This window comes from Pecten maximus, chromosome 10 (assembly GCF_902652985.1).
Source record: "Pecten maximus chromosome 10, xPecMax1.1, whole genome shotgun sequence".
Lineage (NCBI taxonomy): Eukaryota > Metazoa > Mollusca > Bivalvia > Pectinida > Pectinidae > Pecten > Pecten maximus.
This window is the reverse complement of record NC_047024.1, coordinates 32,599,828-32,616,696: the sequence shown is the minus strand read 5'-3', so window position 1 is coordinate 32,616,696 and position 16,869 is coordinate 32,599,828. Positions and strand designations below refer to the sequence as shown.

At 33.4% G+C, this 16,869-nt stretch overlaps 2 protein-coding genes across 2 annotated transcripts in view; one reads left to right on the top strand and one right to left on the bottom strand.

The window, feature by feature from the left end:
* Positions 1 to 8,052, top strand: part of LOC117336469 (CD82 antigen-like) — a 68,159-nt gene extending 60,107 nt beyond the window's left edge. Inside the window, exons 8-9 of the mRNA XM_033897019.1 lie at positions 783 to 866; positions 1,518 to 8,052. Coding sequence (XP_033752910.1) covers positions 783 to 866; positions 1,518 to 1,583 — 150 coding nt within the window. The 3' untranslated portion in view covers positions 1,584 to 8,052. The remainder of the gene's footprint in view (positions 1 to 782; positions 867 to 1,517) is intronic.
* A 725-nt stretch (positions 8,053 to 8,777) lies between these two features.
* Positions 8,778 to 13,881, bottom strand: LOC117336471 (mediator of RNA polymerase II transcription subunit 18-like). The gene is made up of 6 exons (XM_033897020.1): positions 13,465 to 13,881; positions 12,963 to 13,029; positions 12,481 to 12,603; positions 11,831 to 11,909; positions 11,075 to 11,211; positions 8,778 to 9,710 (listed from the first exon to the last, which is right to left on the bottom strand). The coding sequence occupies exons 1-6, from the start codon at positions 13,637 to 13,639 to the stop codon at positions 9,662 to 9,664; spliced, it is 630 nt and encodes a 209-aa protein (XP_033752911.1). The 5' UTR covers positions 13,640 to 13,881; the 3' UTR covers positions 8,778 to 9,661.
* Between the last annotated feature and the right edge of the window lie 2,988 nt (positions 13,882 to 16,869).

The following is a 16,869-nucleotide window of genomic DNA, read 5'->3' as shown; positions in this document are numbered from 1 at the left end:
AATTGGTGAGGATGTTAGGGAAGGAGAGCCAACAAAGTGTTATTATTTTTCGACCTCGTAAAAACTTTGACATGGCAGCCACGGCAGCCATTTTGTAACATGATTGCACAATCATAGTTTTCCCTGAACAACACCAGGCTATTTCAAACTTCTTCTCAAGTTTCAACAGTGGGATTCAGCACTAACTTACCTGAAAAGACCCTGAGATGATTCTGACCAAGTGTTGTTATTTTTTGGATGTGTCTGAAATCCAAGATGGTCGCCATGGCCGCCATCTTGAAAAACACATTTTTAACTTCTCCAGTTCCACTGGTGCCATTGAGCTGGAAATTGATGAGGATGTTAAGGATTCATTTGTCAACATTTCACTTTAAAGTTTTGCATTTAGATCCCTTGCTGAAAAAATATTGGAAGTCCCACTTCAATCAAACTGGTATATATCGGTAGTTAGATGATATAGCGGACATCTCATGATTAGCACACCCTTCATTTATCATCATTCATTATGAAATTACATATAATTCTTGCATGTGTAAAAGTTCAAGGAGTAGTAGTGTGCAGCCAGCCGGGATCGAACCCGCGACCCTCGGCTTACTGGTCCGCCGCTCTACCGACTGAGCTAAAGGGAAATTCCTCCTAGCCCGAAGCTAGAAGGCGACCATACAACTATGTACAGTATTTACAATTCAAACCCGGCCTGCTACACATGTTTATGAATGTTATTAATATAAACTTATAAAATGATATTTGTATACCAATTAAATATTACTTTGTTTTTACAGGGCTGTAAGAAGACTCTCCTCGACATGGCTCTCCAGTACACTAACATCCTGATCGGTGTGGGCATCGGTGTTGCCTGTCTAGAGGTATAGCAGTCAATTCAACTTTGTTGTTTTGATGTAGTGTCATGACTTACTGTTAGAAATTAGCTTGCTCTCATTGAAATATTTCTCCTCTGGCCAATTCCGCTGTTTAGCTCACCTGTCTGAAAGACCAAGATGAGCTTAAGCCATCCCCTGACGTCCGACCATCGGTCAACAATGGACTTCTTCTTCATAACCACTGATTGGAATTAAACAGGATTGGGGCCAAAAGGGGGTCAATTTTAGCTAAATTGATATAAACAACTTCTTCTCTGAAATGGATATCATTCATATTTGACTGGTAGCATCCCTAGGGGGTTAGGATTCAAAAAGCTCTAAATAGTCAAGCTGAACCCAAGGGGGCTGAGGGGCAGGGCCAAAAAGGAGCAATTTTGCTATATTTAATGAGTTGCATACCAGGTTAAAATAACTGATACCAATCACTTTTATTGTATGTTATACTACTATGTGCCACAGGACCACCAAAATTATAGAGCTCAGAAATCTATAACTACAGAGCAGGTTGGATGTATTAGGTAATGTTACTACAGACCAGGGCTAGCTGTTTAACACAATTAACAGATGAAGATGGAGTTTATAGAATTTTTTTCTTTTTCGCTGAATTTTAACTATAATTTTCTTTTTTTTCCCCAGATCTTTGGGATTGTGTTTGCCATCTGCGTGTGTCGACGTGTAGACAAGGACGATTCCTATCACTAAGGATGATATAGACAAGATGATGCCCACCAGTGGTTACCATGACAACACAGTCACTGTCGCCTTGACATTTTGCACTCTTGGTCATTTCAAACCTCATTTAAATTTGGTCATTTCTCATATAGAAAAAATAAGGATTTCATAAAAAATAGCTTTTCCATATTTTGCCATTAACTATTTTAATTACATCATCAGAACATGGAATAGCTGGATTATTTGTGTCTAGAATGTTTTCACATTTTTCATTACATTAATGATCCTGGTTATTTTCCATCACCCATATTTGGTATTTGGCAATTTAAAAAAAAAAAGAGCTGAAGGGAACTTTCACATGTTTCCTGTAAAGAATCATGAGTTTGTAACAAATTTCATATGTCGTGTTGTTTCTGTGGATTTAAAAAAATCAGTTCTGATGTTTTGTCTGCTGAAAATACATCTCTGTCAAAGTGACGAAAGGTTGTGCGATTGAATTAAGTGACTGTTTTGTCTGAAATGTGATCTTCAGAATTTAAAGGATTTACGGAATTGTTGGCTTTCAGCTGAATAACTATTCCTATATTGTTGTTTTTTTTTCCAAGAAAATTATTGATATTGTCAAATTTATTACATATATATTTAACATTGGTGGTAGTTGATTATACTTTCCACCCTGGTATGGGCCACTGCCAGGCCTAATTGAAGAAAATCAATCAAGTGTACAGTATCCAGGGCTCTTCTGATGATGCAATATTTGCCAGCTATCAGTTGAATATTAATTCCAGTCTATTAAGTGATGGCAAGATCATTAAGAAAACCAAAGAAAGGTCTAAAATGTTGAAATGGATAGCACCCTGAGAAATTTGAATCTCAAGTATATGTAAAGTATTTTTTAAACAACATGTTTCAAATAGATCTGAGTGTCTTGGGAAGTGTAACCAACTTTGTTAGTGACATTTGTCTCGTTGAAGGAGACCAAATTTTTGTCTTTATATAGTTACAAATAATATTACAATGTTCTATATATTTCTAGTGGTTTGTATTGTTGTCCAAGGTCATCAAGTTCCTTTGTGCGTGTATGTGCCTATTGTGGTTTTGAATGTGTGACTAGAAGTTATAACATGTATATATGAGTTTTAAATATTAAATACGTTTGTATTGGTCCTGCTGTATATGAAATAGTAACTCATATTATTCTAAAAATCTTAAAGGAAAACTGGTTGACCTAAGATCTAAAAAATGTACTTTTATTTTTACATAAATGTACAGATTTTTTCATTCATACGATCATGTCACAGTAACTAAGAGAGCGAGTGTGGGAAATAAACCAATCGTTCGTATTTATATATAAAACTCCCAACTTCCTAAGCCATACCTCTGGTAAAAAAATGTAAAAGAACAATTCGAAAACATCATCTCTTTTCTCTATTTTAAATGTGTATTGTTTGTGTAAACCTGTACCAGTATTTTACCTGTGATTAGCCAGCTTTAAAAGGTGCCACCTCCATGTAAACAATTTTACATAAAGGTTAATGGGTGAATATATCTTATTTGATATGGAATCTATTACACAAGTTCAATAATTTGGTATGTCATAAGCCTTTAGGCGAGTTATATAAAAAAAAAATTATTGAGTTCAATATATTCCATATTACACCGCCACAAGTTTAAGATTCAGTTTATCACATAACTTGTATTTATAAAAATATAAATAAAATCTTTCAAATTTATTTCTATATGAGACAAACACATTTTGACAAGTAAGAGTTTCTCTGTAGAGACAATCATGCGATGTCACTAATACATTGTGTCTTCATAAGTAATGGTCATGTCAGAATAGTGTTATTACACGCGTCTTACAATATTTATGACATGTGATAAAATTAACATACACACTTTCTAATGTTTTGGAATTCCCATGAGGTAGACTGCACTTTTAATAGAAAAAGCGCATTGATTAAACTATTCTATTTTTATCAAGAATCTCTCTGTAAAATAGGGATAATAGGCGTGAATTCATGCACAGCTGAAACTAAATCTTTAGGAGCATGTCTTTTAGTAATGGCCTACTACAGTTGCTTGTTTTTGGAACATCCTTGGGCCAATTCCTGGTTCATTTTACCTGATGACCGATCCGGAAGGACTGTCGAGGCTAATCACAGGTCTATACTAAAATACATGTCAGGTTGATGGAGTACACATTCATCTCATTACATTGCCATATTGCTATAAACTTCATTTGAAATCTTTCCAACACATTTCTGCCATATATGGGTGTATTGTAATGTACATAGCAAGCTTCATATTGGAACATAAAGCTGTGATTTACAGCGTCAAATGTAGAATATTTTATGTAATAATAGATATGAATTTTTTTATTATTACAAAATGTATTTTATAATTTTTGGTCTCGTAGCACAGTTGTTTTTTGTTAAAATTGATATTTTTGTATGGTAACGTTATGTCTTTGTCTCGTTGATATCATTGTTCTATGATAACAGTGTTGACTTTAAAGTTTGCCCCGTTTAACCCCCGTTATATTTACTCTAAAAGGTGTGTACAATATTTATATATTACTGTTAGAAAATCTGATGCATAATATAATGAAACAAGTAGTTTTGCTCATAACATTATTAAGTATTATTAAATGTTATTTATGATTGTTTATAGATCTTAATATATAGTATATCTAACCTGAACCACAACAGTAACTGTAGTACTGATTTGTTCATACGGTATCTCTGTCATGTCACCAGCAAATATTTACTGACAGTTATAATTACTCCCCAGAGACATAAAAAAAGTCGCAAAGTTGCAAGTGTCTGCAGGGGATAATAATGTAAACTTTGCAAAAATATAAATAAATAAAAATTACCATCATAAAAAAAAAACTCAAGTTTTGAGACATTTAACAAGTCAGATAGCGGATTTTTTTAGATCCTTTTTTAGATATTTAACACCTCAAAAAAATACTGTGAAGTTTAAAGAAATTTAATTTTAAACCTGAATGAATAACAATTTCAATTGATAACCACTCAAGTGATAACTGGGTTTCTGGAGATATTTCTATGAACTTTGAAAAACGTGTTTTATTTTAAATCGGATCAAGCCTGTAAAGTACTGTGGCATTGAGACCAGTGACACTACAACTACCAGGGATACGTGGATGTTCTTTAAATCTTTTTTATTTTGTTGTAGCAGCATCTTTGACTGATGGAGATAGCTTCATTGACAGATGGAGATAGTGTATTTTAGAAATGCATGACTTTCAGGTTAAGCCTGCTAATTAAGCAGTAAATTAAGTGACACAGTTTTATATAAATACTGCTCGTTAAAATGTTTACAAGGTTTAATTTTTTAACAAAACAAAATGAAAACAAATGAGTTTACTTAAATTTGATAGAAATGAAAATGATTCTATTGAAGTTGTATATGTTGAGCTGATTATATAGGGCGGACATGCAAATTTGAAAATGTATGGAAGTCTGTAGCTACCTCAAATGCTGAATTCTTGTCCAAACTTCTCCAAAATTGTAATCACCTTGTTGGTAGACGCTGGTTTCAAGAAATTTTGGGAATTTTTCTATTTCTAAATGTATTTCAACATATTATGCAAAAATATAAATGGTGTTCTGGCTTACTGAAGTATATATGTTGATAATTTGAAATTAAAGTTCATATAACAGATGTTTAAATGTAATAACAAGCAGCAAATTAAAGAAATGTACTCCGGATAATATCCCTGTTAAAAACTGAAATTATATTATTTTGTGGAAGAATAAAAATGTGGTTAGTTACTAATACATAAAAAATTTGTATTATCTTGCCATTCCTTACAGAAATTAACTTATTCAAGTTCACACTAAACCTTTTCTACGATGTGGACGGTTGTGTAGATACTTATTATAGAGCCTGTACATTATGCTAGATACAAGCGTATAGTGTAAAACCGCTTTGTGTGTAACAGTGGTTGTCATTGTCTGTGGTGTAACCTGATCCCATTGTTTAGGACCTTTCTGTCTTGGTTGTCAGGGTACTTTGTACACTTCACTAGCACTGTCCAAACCTACAGGCATCAGACATTTTATTTTGGTATGCACAGTTGTCAAACTAGACAGGTTTTACAATGTTGACAAGTTGTGAAATAGTATAAAGGTAAAAGTTCAGCAAATACAGGCTTCCAGAATATAAAGGGTTAATTTAGATGGGTTTAACTACACCATATCTATTTGCTTAAGTTAGCATTTAGCAATTTTATGAATATACATTACACATCAACACAATCAATAGTAAATTGATATCGGGCATGGAATTTCTATAAATAGAATAATAAAACAGAATCACATTAACATATATGTCTGTTCGTCTACTACATTGTATGTCTAATTTGAATTATATCGATACTTTTTTTGTATATAGTGTAAGTGACACCAAACTAGGTTACCAGCTGAATTAGGGAATAATTCTGATTTATTACTGTCATAACTATGACATAACACCAATACCAAGAAGCACTTCTGACTAAGTAATAAATATCCAAATAGTGCTAAAATTAAACGAGATATAAATTACATGTATATCTACAGTAGGGCAACAGAGGAAAGTATTTAATTACAGACTATCAAATAATTGTCAGGTGTGGCCTTCTAAGGATCACTTTCAAATTGATATTAATGAATTATTTCCCACCGTTGTTTTGATTTTTTGTTTTGTTTTGATTATGGTGTATAGTGTAAACCTATAAAAGGTCATGCATGAATGAACACCACTGAACGGGCTGAATTGTTTTTCTAATTAAAACCAAAGTCATAGATAGTTAATGTTTTCAAAACCAAATATTATGTTATAAAACTTTAAACTGTCTAGTGTTAGTACCACAGTAGTATTTTACTAGTACAGGGCCGGTTTTGCTTTGACCGGTTGCACTTGTTAGACCAGAGTTGTTCGTTTATGAAATAAAGACAGACCTGGTGATCCAAAGGAGGTAATTTGACCAAAGTCTATGTACCATTTAATATTTTGGATACATGTTTAATTCACCTAGGATGAAACAACACATGTGCAACTAGTATTTTTTTCTAATGTAATAAAATGCTTCAGTACACGGTTCTTTCTTTCATTAAATATGTTAAAGATCATACAGTTCAATACAATGTACTCTTTTTTTTTTTTTTTTTTTTTTACATAATTATACTTCTTAATTGTTTATTCTCGGTTGTATTCAAGGGATAAGTATTTCATGCATAATCCAATAATTTGCACCATTGTGTTGTAGATCATCAGTTGGGTGGCGACTCCTTGTCTCAGTTATTGTGTAATAGGCAATTCACCGAACCATACGGCTCAAAAAAATTAAATATTCCTACATTTATTTTTATGTTATTGTGTGTTTTTGTTATTTTTTTTTTTGCTATATATTAACAAATACTTGTCTCAGTCTGCATTAAGATAGAAAAAACACAAACTGCACTTGAAACATAATAGTTAAAAAGGAAGGAATAAAAACGGTGCCTTTGACCCACTGATCTAGTCGACAGTTTCATAGTATTTTATATGTGACATTGTATAGCTTTAGTTATCAAACTCTGCTGTGTCCTGTTTTAATAGCTGAATGACTTCAAATTTGAGCGAAAATTGTATTTTATTCAAATTCAATGTTAAACAGGATAACTGTCAGATATAAAATTGAGAAAAATGAATTCTACAAAATTTTTAATGAAAGCAAATGCATTAATGAATGGGAGGAATGTCATCATAGTTTGGTTTCTGTATAAAATTTGGTTTTATTGAAATAAGACCAACATAAAATATCTTTAATTATTCTTTGGTCAAGTAAAATCAAGAAATCAAGAAAATCAAGAATTTTAAAATCTAAGCTGTTGAAGAGGGATGCAGACGAGTAGAGAATCAGCATTTCTCTTAAAGTGTGGTGAAAGATTTTAAGCATCATTATATAAATATCCCCTTATATTTTGTCTGCATGATAGTTATAAGATGAAAATTAATTGCAATTGCATGTAAAATAGTAGCTTTTAGACGGATGTATGTGTTATTCTCAATTTGTTGAAAGCTGTATTTGTCATCATCAGATAGTATAAAAACATTTGCTGCTGCTGGTGGCATTTAACTTCAATCCATATTCACAATTTTAAAAAAAACAAATATGAAAAATAAATGAAAACAAGATCTGATGAAACTTTGGAATAGAAAGTGAATTAAAAAAAAAACCCTCTTACACAGTTAGTCCTATGGAATATATAATCTGACTACATGGGTTTAATATATATACGTACATGTATGTATGTGTGATCAAAACACTATTCCTTGTCCGTACATTTGGTTGTATTCTGCACCAGTGGTCGAGCATGTCTCCTATCGACTGTTTGGGTTTGCAACCTGTATACTAACTGTAGGTGTTCATATACATCATTCCAGGTATTTTTACATGTATTCTTTTGAGAATTCAGGAATAAAACCTTTTTTTTTAGAATATTAATCTGTTGTTACTGGTTTTATGTCTTTTCCTCTCTACTGGATTGTGGAGATACAGTACGTACCAGTTATGTAAAATATTTGGTCTTTGACAACGAAAGTATCTTGCAGCCAGAAAAAAAATTATTAATAAAATACATGAAAACACCCATCAAAGTTTTACTTGACTGGTTTCTTGGAACTTAGTAAGGCATTATATTCATGATATGCAAGCAGGGATGTCCTAAAGTCAATTTTGATTTGACAATTTTTGAAAAAGTTATTGCCCTTTATTTGAGTACTCTTATAATCTTCTTGATTTGTGATGCGATTAGTTCAACATTCTCAAGTTTATTTTGTTTGTGGATGGTACAACCTCCGTCAAACTCAATTTTACGTTAAGGGTATGGCATCCTCAAGTTAAATTTTGTGACGTGATGGGTGTTACATCCTCGTGTTTAATTTTGTGATGTGGAGGGTCTGACGCCCACAAGTTTAATTTTGTGATGTGGAAGGAATGACATCCGCAAGTAAAATTTCATGATTTTCGGATGTGAAGGATGCGACATCCTCATATTCAATTTTGTAATGTGGAGGGCATATGACATCTGCATGTTTAATTTTGTAAAGTGGTGGACATGACCCTCAAAATTTTGTGATTTGGAGGGTTTGACATATTCTAAAGTGAAGTTGAAGCATATTATAACATAAATTCATTTGCTTTGTAATTAAGCAACATCAACTCATCAGTTCAACAGTATTAATTATTTATTGTATGGTCTACTATTACAAGCTGCCATTGAAATGTCCAGATTCTCTTTCTTCTAGATATAATTTAACATCTACTATCAATAGGAGATTCAAAGTAGGGGACAGTCATCTGATAAAAATGGATTATCTATACAGCACTACATAATTTGGTGATCCAATTACTCAACAAATTGGAAGCAATTTTTCAATATTGTCCGAGGTCCTCTTCCAAGCAAACCAGGAACATTTCCTGGTGAAAAGAGATTTTTATGCTTTTTGGAGATTAGACATCCTTACTGCATCATCGACGACATTGCTGTAAAATTGTTGGTTTGAATACCACTTTAATCATAGCACATTGTAGTTTAATTTGTCAGTTTTTTTATTACCTGACAGACTAATGTACACCTGTCTTAGACCACATATATACTTATAGTATGATAACCTCATGTTATGATCCACCACTCCTCAAATAAGAAAGCTATCCTACAAACATTACAACACTAGAGAGTCATAGCTGTCAAGCCTACCTGGACATCAGTCTCTGGAAGGCAAAACTTTCCAATCAACAAGGTTTGTTCCAAGATCATTCTTTCTTTACTGACCATGTATTATCGGCCACCACTTGAATTCACAACACTGGAAGATCAACATTCGCTGTCGCAACAACCTTTACAATGTACAACTTCCAATGGTAGAGGCCTGATTTCAAAGGTGAAGAATATTTTCATCGAATCAATGTTTTTCATAAAGCAATATTACCATGTCAGTATGAAAATTTAAGCTTAGCCTTGTAGATTCAAAGGCCTGAACTTTGTTTTCCAGAATCTGGTGTCATTTGCCACCATTGTAAGGAGATAATACTGCTCAGCAGTCGGTGAAATCTAAATGTTCTGAAGTCGTCTGTGGTCCACCTTCTCCAACTGTACAAGTCTGCATTGGGTTAAGGTGATAGGAAGTTTATAGACAACAAGGTGATAGGAAGTTTATAGACAACAAGGTGATAATAAGTTTATAGACAACAAGTTTATAGACAACGATGTGATGGGAAGTTTATAGACAACAATGTGATAGGAAGTTTATAGACAACAAGGTGATAAGAAGTTTATAGACAACAATGTGATAGGAAGTTTATAGACAACGATGTGATGGGAAGTTTATAGACAACGATGTGATAGGAAGTTTATAGACAACGATGTGATGGGAAGTTTATAGACAACGATGTGATAGGAAGTTTATAGACAACGATGTGATAGGAAGTTTATAGACAACGATGTGATAGGAAGTTTATAGACAACAAGGTGATTGGAAGTTTATAGACAACAAGGTGATTGGAAGTTTATAGACAACGATGTGATTGGAAGTTTATAGACAACAATGTGATAGGAAGTTTATAGACAACGATGTGATAGGAAGTTTATAGACCATTGATGTGATTTGAAGTTTATAGAAAACATTGTGATAGGAAGTTTATAGACAACGATGTGATAGGAAGTTTATAGAAAACATTGTGATAGGAAGTTTATAGACAACGATGTGATAAGAAGTTTATAGACAACAATGTGATAGGAAGTTTATAGACAACAAGGTGATAAGAAGTTTATAGACAACAATGTGATAGGAAGTTTATAGACAACGATGTGATAGGAAGTTTATAGACCATTGATGTGATTGGAAGTTTATAGAAAACATTGTGATAGGAAGTTTATAGACAACGATGTGATGGGAAGTTTATAGACAACGATGTGATAGGAAGTTTATAGACAACGGTGTGATTGGAAGTTTATAGACAACGGTGTGATGGGAAGTTTATAGACAACAAGGTGATAAGAAGTTTATAGAAAACATTGTGATAGGAAGTTTATAGACAACGATGTGATGGGAAGTTTATAGACAACAAGGTGATTGGAAGTTTATAGACAACGATGTGATGGGAAGTTTATAGACAACAAGGTGATAGGAAGTTTATAGAAAACAATGAATGTATTATAAGAGAAAATTTAACCTATCAATAACAACATTTTCTTTCAAACTTATTACTGACATACTGCATGTGACAGCCTATTACAATATCACAGTATCTATATACAAAGTACTGGTAAAACACCATGTATGGCATAAAATGGGACTGGAGGGTACCTGGACTAGACAGTGATCAATGTAATTTTTTTTACTGACAGATCAGTTCAAGAGAGAAAATTTGCTGTGGTTTCAATAACAATTAAACCTTTGTAAGTCGGGGGAGGGGGGATAGACCAGGAATATTTGGTTTTATAGAAGAGGTTTACAAAGGATACGGTTTGAGTTGTTCGGAGAAACTTTTCATGTCCTCGGCAATGCCCTCTCCGCCAGACTGCTGGGTGACCACAGACAACTCCACCAGACTGGACGTAGAAAATGGCTCCAAATTCTCTGTGTTACTAGGCACGTTCATCTGAGGCACACCACATATCACAATGTATTAGGGAATGGCTCTTTGATATCTTAATTCTTTTTTCTTTTACTTTACAGTAAATTATGGTAAAGATGTACAGTAAATGTTAACCCTTCAATCATTTACCAGTTGGTATGTATCAAGTCCTACTCTTGTATTTGTACGTTTACAATATACATAGTCGAAACCCAAGTCAGTTGAACGATTCATTTAACTGTTCAAAATGACACAAGTATAATCCGTATCAACTTTGCTAGCCGAGGGTGTTCAATACGATACTCTTCTTTTCGTGCCCTTGGCTAATAAAGTTGACGCTGTATAACATGAAAAGTTCATTTGTACTTCCTTTTGTAGTTTGGACATGTCAAATTATTTAGTGGGTACAAACTTTTGTTGTTAGCCATGCAACATTAACATAACGATAATACAACAAAAGTATCTGTTGTATTTATATTCATGGTTCTATAGAAACAACAAAAGTTTACACACAACAAACAATTCATGTTATAACATAATACCATGTAGTTTACAAACTGAACATTTTGCTATCTTTGGTTCCTTGAAATCAGTCACAATATAACTTGTGATGATCAATATTTGCAGTTTGAAGTTGACCTACCTTATAAATCTTTGACACCGTTACCTTCATCCTTCCTTTATGGAAATAAAACCCTTTTATAACAAATTCATGATCCATCCTGTGAGGGGAAAAAGGACAAACCAATTTAATGTTCTTGGTTTTTTTTGTTAACATTATTGTGAAGTTGGATGTAATTGAGCCATTTCCAGGAATCAATGATACAGGGGTAGGTTGTTATTATACACTGCTAATTTGTGTATAATGTACCAGCAATGATACATCAGTATTGTGATAAACATTTACCAATAATAGCACACACTATTGTCCTGATCAAAATATCAGTATAAGTAGGTGTATATAGGGGAAAAAAATAGTATCTAACATGTGGTGATTTTGTGAGTTTATTCTCAAGTTAATGTGAGATCTCAATTCTGCAATTTGTTAAGATCTTTCAGCAAATTCCCATATAAGACCTCAACATGTACCGTTAATTACCTTTTGAAGTTTTGAGTTAATTACAATGTCTCCAAATTAATGGTTATTTATGGCATCACATGACAACAGACTGCAATACTATTGAAATGAAAACAATACATGAATGCAAGAAATATTTAGCAATTACAACTTAAGAACAAATAATAAATGGCATTTCCTTTCAATGTATAGATGTTACTAGTGGTATTTCTTACCTAAATCCCAGCTCATTAAGAAACTGTACAATGTTGTCCGAGGTACTACAATCAATGACATGTCTCACCATGGTCGATCGGTTCTTGTCACCCATCTCAGCCATACCTGCATACCTCACCTGCCTTAATTAAAATAAGTAAGTACCATTCAAACTGTTATGGCTTTGATGGCAAATTTGTGATTCATATTGTATTTGTCTAAAATTGAATATCTTGAAAAAAATCTTATTAATGCAAACAGTGCAAAACTAAACCAACTTCCTCTTTGAGAATTTGTTATCAACATCGTATATGAAATTGTACTTTTTAACGGCATGAAAAGCTGATGAAAGACACTGGCATCATGTCAAATATTTGTAGTTACACATTCTTAATTGAAAATTGAAATAGAATTTGTTTGTACTCTTAAGTCACTTTCTTGATTACTTTGCTATTAAAATTACAAAGTTGTCTTTAAATTTCTAAGTCATGCAATAACTTACCATGAGTCTTGTTCGACTAGTGAATGTCTGACTCTCAAATTAAGGGGCTGAGTGATTGTTGTGTTTTCTATCAAAATAACAAAAATACATTAAAAAATATAACTTTATTTTTCAATTTGTTTATTCAATACATAAACAAATCTATGATAGGCTACTCTGTGATCAGATACGACAAGTTTTTTTAAGTATTTTAAAGGACGCAAACAATAATAAATATCTGGAAGGAGATTAAGCATGAGCGGACCACTTAAGATTACAGACAATGTGTTATTTATCATTATATACTGCAGCTGTCAATCCTTTTTATTCTGGAGGAAGTTCCCTGTTTTCATTGTATTTCAAAATGATCCTTAAAATACGTTTATTAATATTACCCATAATGATAAGAAAGAGCACTTCAGCTAAAACTTGATTAAAGTACAAAATAAAAAGAAACGTGTGTGAAATTTATCAAAATATCAATGTTCTTAGCACAAAATGTGAAGTAGCATTGAAAACCTACTTATTGAGAAAAACATTTCATGATCTGTGAATGTTTCAAAAGGACTGTCCGAGTTATCACATAGACCCCTAAGTCGATGGAGAAGAACATCGTGTGCATTCTCCATGATGCTTCCCTGTAAGAGGAATTCGTTGGTTGGTGCAAACTTGGACACTTTGGATATCATCTGGTCCATGACGATATACTGTAGAATTCAACTGTTCGAGTCGTGGTTGAAGTCTTTGTTCAGTTTCGTTTTCACACGAAAATCATTGTTGAAAATTGAAAACCTTACTGAATTTACCGATAAAATCAATATGATGTGTCAGAGGTTACATCCAGTCATGACAAAATAATGAGTGAAAGCTTTCCTGGTCAAATTGCAAGAACAAAAGCTATACCGGTCTGCAAATCATGGGCGCGGCCATATTTGATTTGTTCCGGATGTAAGGGGTGATAACTCTAGTAATAAATTAAAAGTGAAAGTACTTTTACTGTATTTCAAGGTACATTGTATTGTCAGTTTAAAGTTTTATATTTTCCCGTTCCATTACACTAAAAGTTATTTCAACTAGCTAAATGAAAGGCTTAACATGTCTAATAATGAAGCATTAATCAGCCTGCATCCAATACTTTGCTATTAAACGCTTTAACGGTTCTGTGCATGTGAAAAGGTCAACATTTTCTGATGACTAACCTTTTAAATGTTATGCCTCATTTTAAAAGAGAGAATACAGAGATACAAAAACTGAAAAGAAAATCATATGTTGGTGTGCTTGTTTATTTGTTATTTTTTTCGTGAAAATATTTTAAAATGCTCAAGTTACACTAAAATGTAAAAATAAAATGCAACTTTGTATTGAACATGATTATGTTTTACAGCAAACAAAAATAATTTCGAACTTTGAGAACTTTAAATGAAATATAAGCTCGTGGTGAAAGCAAACGCTCTAATAACAGCTGTAAAATGTCCCCGATTGATGACGTACCGAAACTAAAATCGGTTCAGCACTTTCACGTTTGGATTTTGCTTTATTGTTTACTTGAGTGGTCCCATTGCATGTCATTATTAATATTTTATATTACATTTACCTACGAATCTTTGACCATTTCGCCATATTTTGACATGAATATTTATTGCAATTTTTGAGTTAGTTACCGAATAATGTAAAAATACACCTCAGTTAACTTTATTGTGCCTTATAAAAGAAAACAGTTTAATGTCGAGTCATTTGTCAACTCAAATTCGGTTAATAATTTAATGTACAAAGTTATTATTGTGATATAAGAGGAAGCTTTCTCTTTTCGAAAATGGTTTACTGTTGTGATAAACGCGGTAAGCAGTCTATACATGTATCTTTATTTGTAGGTAACTCGATCAAACCTGCAAGTCAAGTGTGAAGTGTGGAGAGTAAGAGTTATCTTTCTTTGTAAAAGCTGCATTATAAATCGGCCATGGCACCTCAACTTTTCTTTGTAAGATCAGAGACATATAGTATATAGGTATAGCTAGGAGTGAGGCGACTTGTTCGACCATTATGAGTATAACATCGTGACCGGGTAGGGTGTCCTGCTGGGTGTCTTCGACAGAATCTTCATTGAGAAAGCGCTATAGGCCTTTAAGTCGACATTAGTTCCTTCCTATCATAAGCAGACAAATGAATATAAAACGCAGAATCCAAAGACACACATTCAAAACACGAATCATGCATCTCGCACATAAGGGAGGTCGTTGTTAGGGTATTTAATAAAACAAAACCAAATCTTGAAGTGTATATCGTATAATATTTAAGATGTATAATAAAGTATATTGTGTATATGATTAAGTACCATATTTGTGTTTAGGGGGAAATATAAAAGTTAGATTTTCGGAGATCCGACAATGTGGGATGGGAAAGTTTATTTGTGTTTAGAGGGATGTATACAAGTGTATACAAAATGTGTATGTTTGGAGGGGTTATATAAAAGTTAGATTTTCGGATATATCTGACAATGAAACGTGGGAACGTTTATTTGTGTTTGGAGGGGTATATAGAAGTGAGATTTTCTGAGAGCTGACAATGCGGGATGGTAATGTAATAAGATGATAAATACATTGATTAGAACATTTAACAGATGTAGACTACAGACAGAAACAAATGGAATAGTTTTATGGTATACGATTGATTGTCTATTTCCTTGAGTAACATGACGTCAGACGTGTTTGATGAGAGGCGAGATGCCTGATAGCTCTGATGCCAATACCCTAGTTATCATTTGACCTTGATTTGAACGGTGTTTGTCGTCGATGAACATAAAGACGTTTGACCTTCCGGAATACCCTGCCTTATTCCCTTGTACTTCTCAAGGTTCACTATGCAATTATGTATTTTTGTTCTTATTTTCCCTCACTTAATCAAGTTTGAGTTAGGATTACGGTTTCGTTAAATATTCTCTGTTGTTTTTGTACCGTTTTAATATTTATATATGCTGGTTGTTGTTGAACGGGACTTTCTTGGTGATAAATTGATGTTGATTAATGAAATATATGCTCCAGGCTTGTGCAACACAATTCATTTCATATTTTAATCACAATCTTGGTATCCAATTACAAACATATATACCGGGGTACATACAGATTAGCTGGTTACTTTGGTCCAATCCAGATTGTTTGTCACTCCAGACTTTCGTAGCTGTATCTGATCATTGTGAATGGCCACTCGTGGATTCCGTAGTTTAACGTATTTCCCTGCTGTAATTATATGATCTCTGTGTGTTTCCGTAGTCTTATGTATGTTGTGTATTGGGATTTGTCACACGACGTGGGCGCCAATAGTCGGTTATACACGGCACGCCTTAACAGAACATTACATAATAGTTTTAATAGATTCCAATCGGAATGCAAATATATCGATCAAACCATTTTTTTAAATACGTTTTATCACTTTGTCTTGGTCGCTAACATTGTGGTTACTAGCACAGGGACTTGGCACAATTTTCCACCATACCGTCTGTATACATGTATATATGGTAATGGTTGTGGATTGCTGATTTGTGCCATGTCCCTGTTGTTACACAGATATCCGATGTATCATAAAAGTCTCGTTAACCTATTAATCCAGATAACCAAAGCAGTATGCTGGTAGATTTTGACTATCTTGTATTGTCTCATAGGCGCCCAAACTCTATACAGTTCGGCAACAAGACAAACTCGACGCGACAACGCAACATACCGATTGCGGGACAACACGAGTTTGGTCGCTTGTCCGTGTGGATTTTGTCAAATTGTCGCATTGCAATATGGTCAAATTCAGTCACCATTCCATACATATTAGTCATTTACTAAATATGTTTATAATTTTGCCCCGTCTTGGATCTCTCCGTGCATTATCTGTAATCAATAATCTACTCCCACCCGTCACGAACCTCTCCGTGTATATAATGTGA

Coding starts and splice junctions, on each gene's coding strand:
- LOC117336471 (XM_033897020.1), bottom strand. CDS start 13,639: ATGGACCAGATGATATCCAAAGTGTCCAAGTTTGCACCAACCAACGAA. Junction 11,212..11,830: donor CGGTGTCAAAGATTTATAAG/GTAGGTCAACTT, acceptor GGTGTGCCTCAG/ATGAACGTGCCTAGTAACAC. Junction 9,711..11,074: donor TTCTCCGAACAACTCAAACC/GTATCCTTTGTA, acceptor AACCCAATGCAG/ACTTGTACAGTTGGAGAAGG.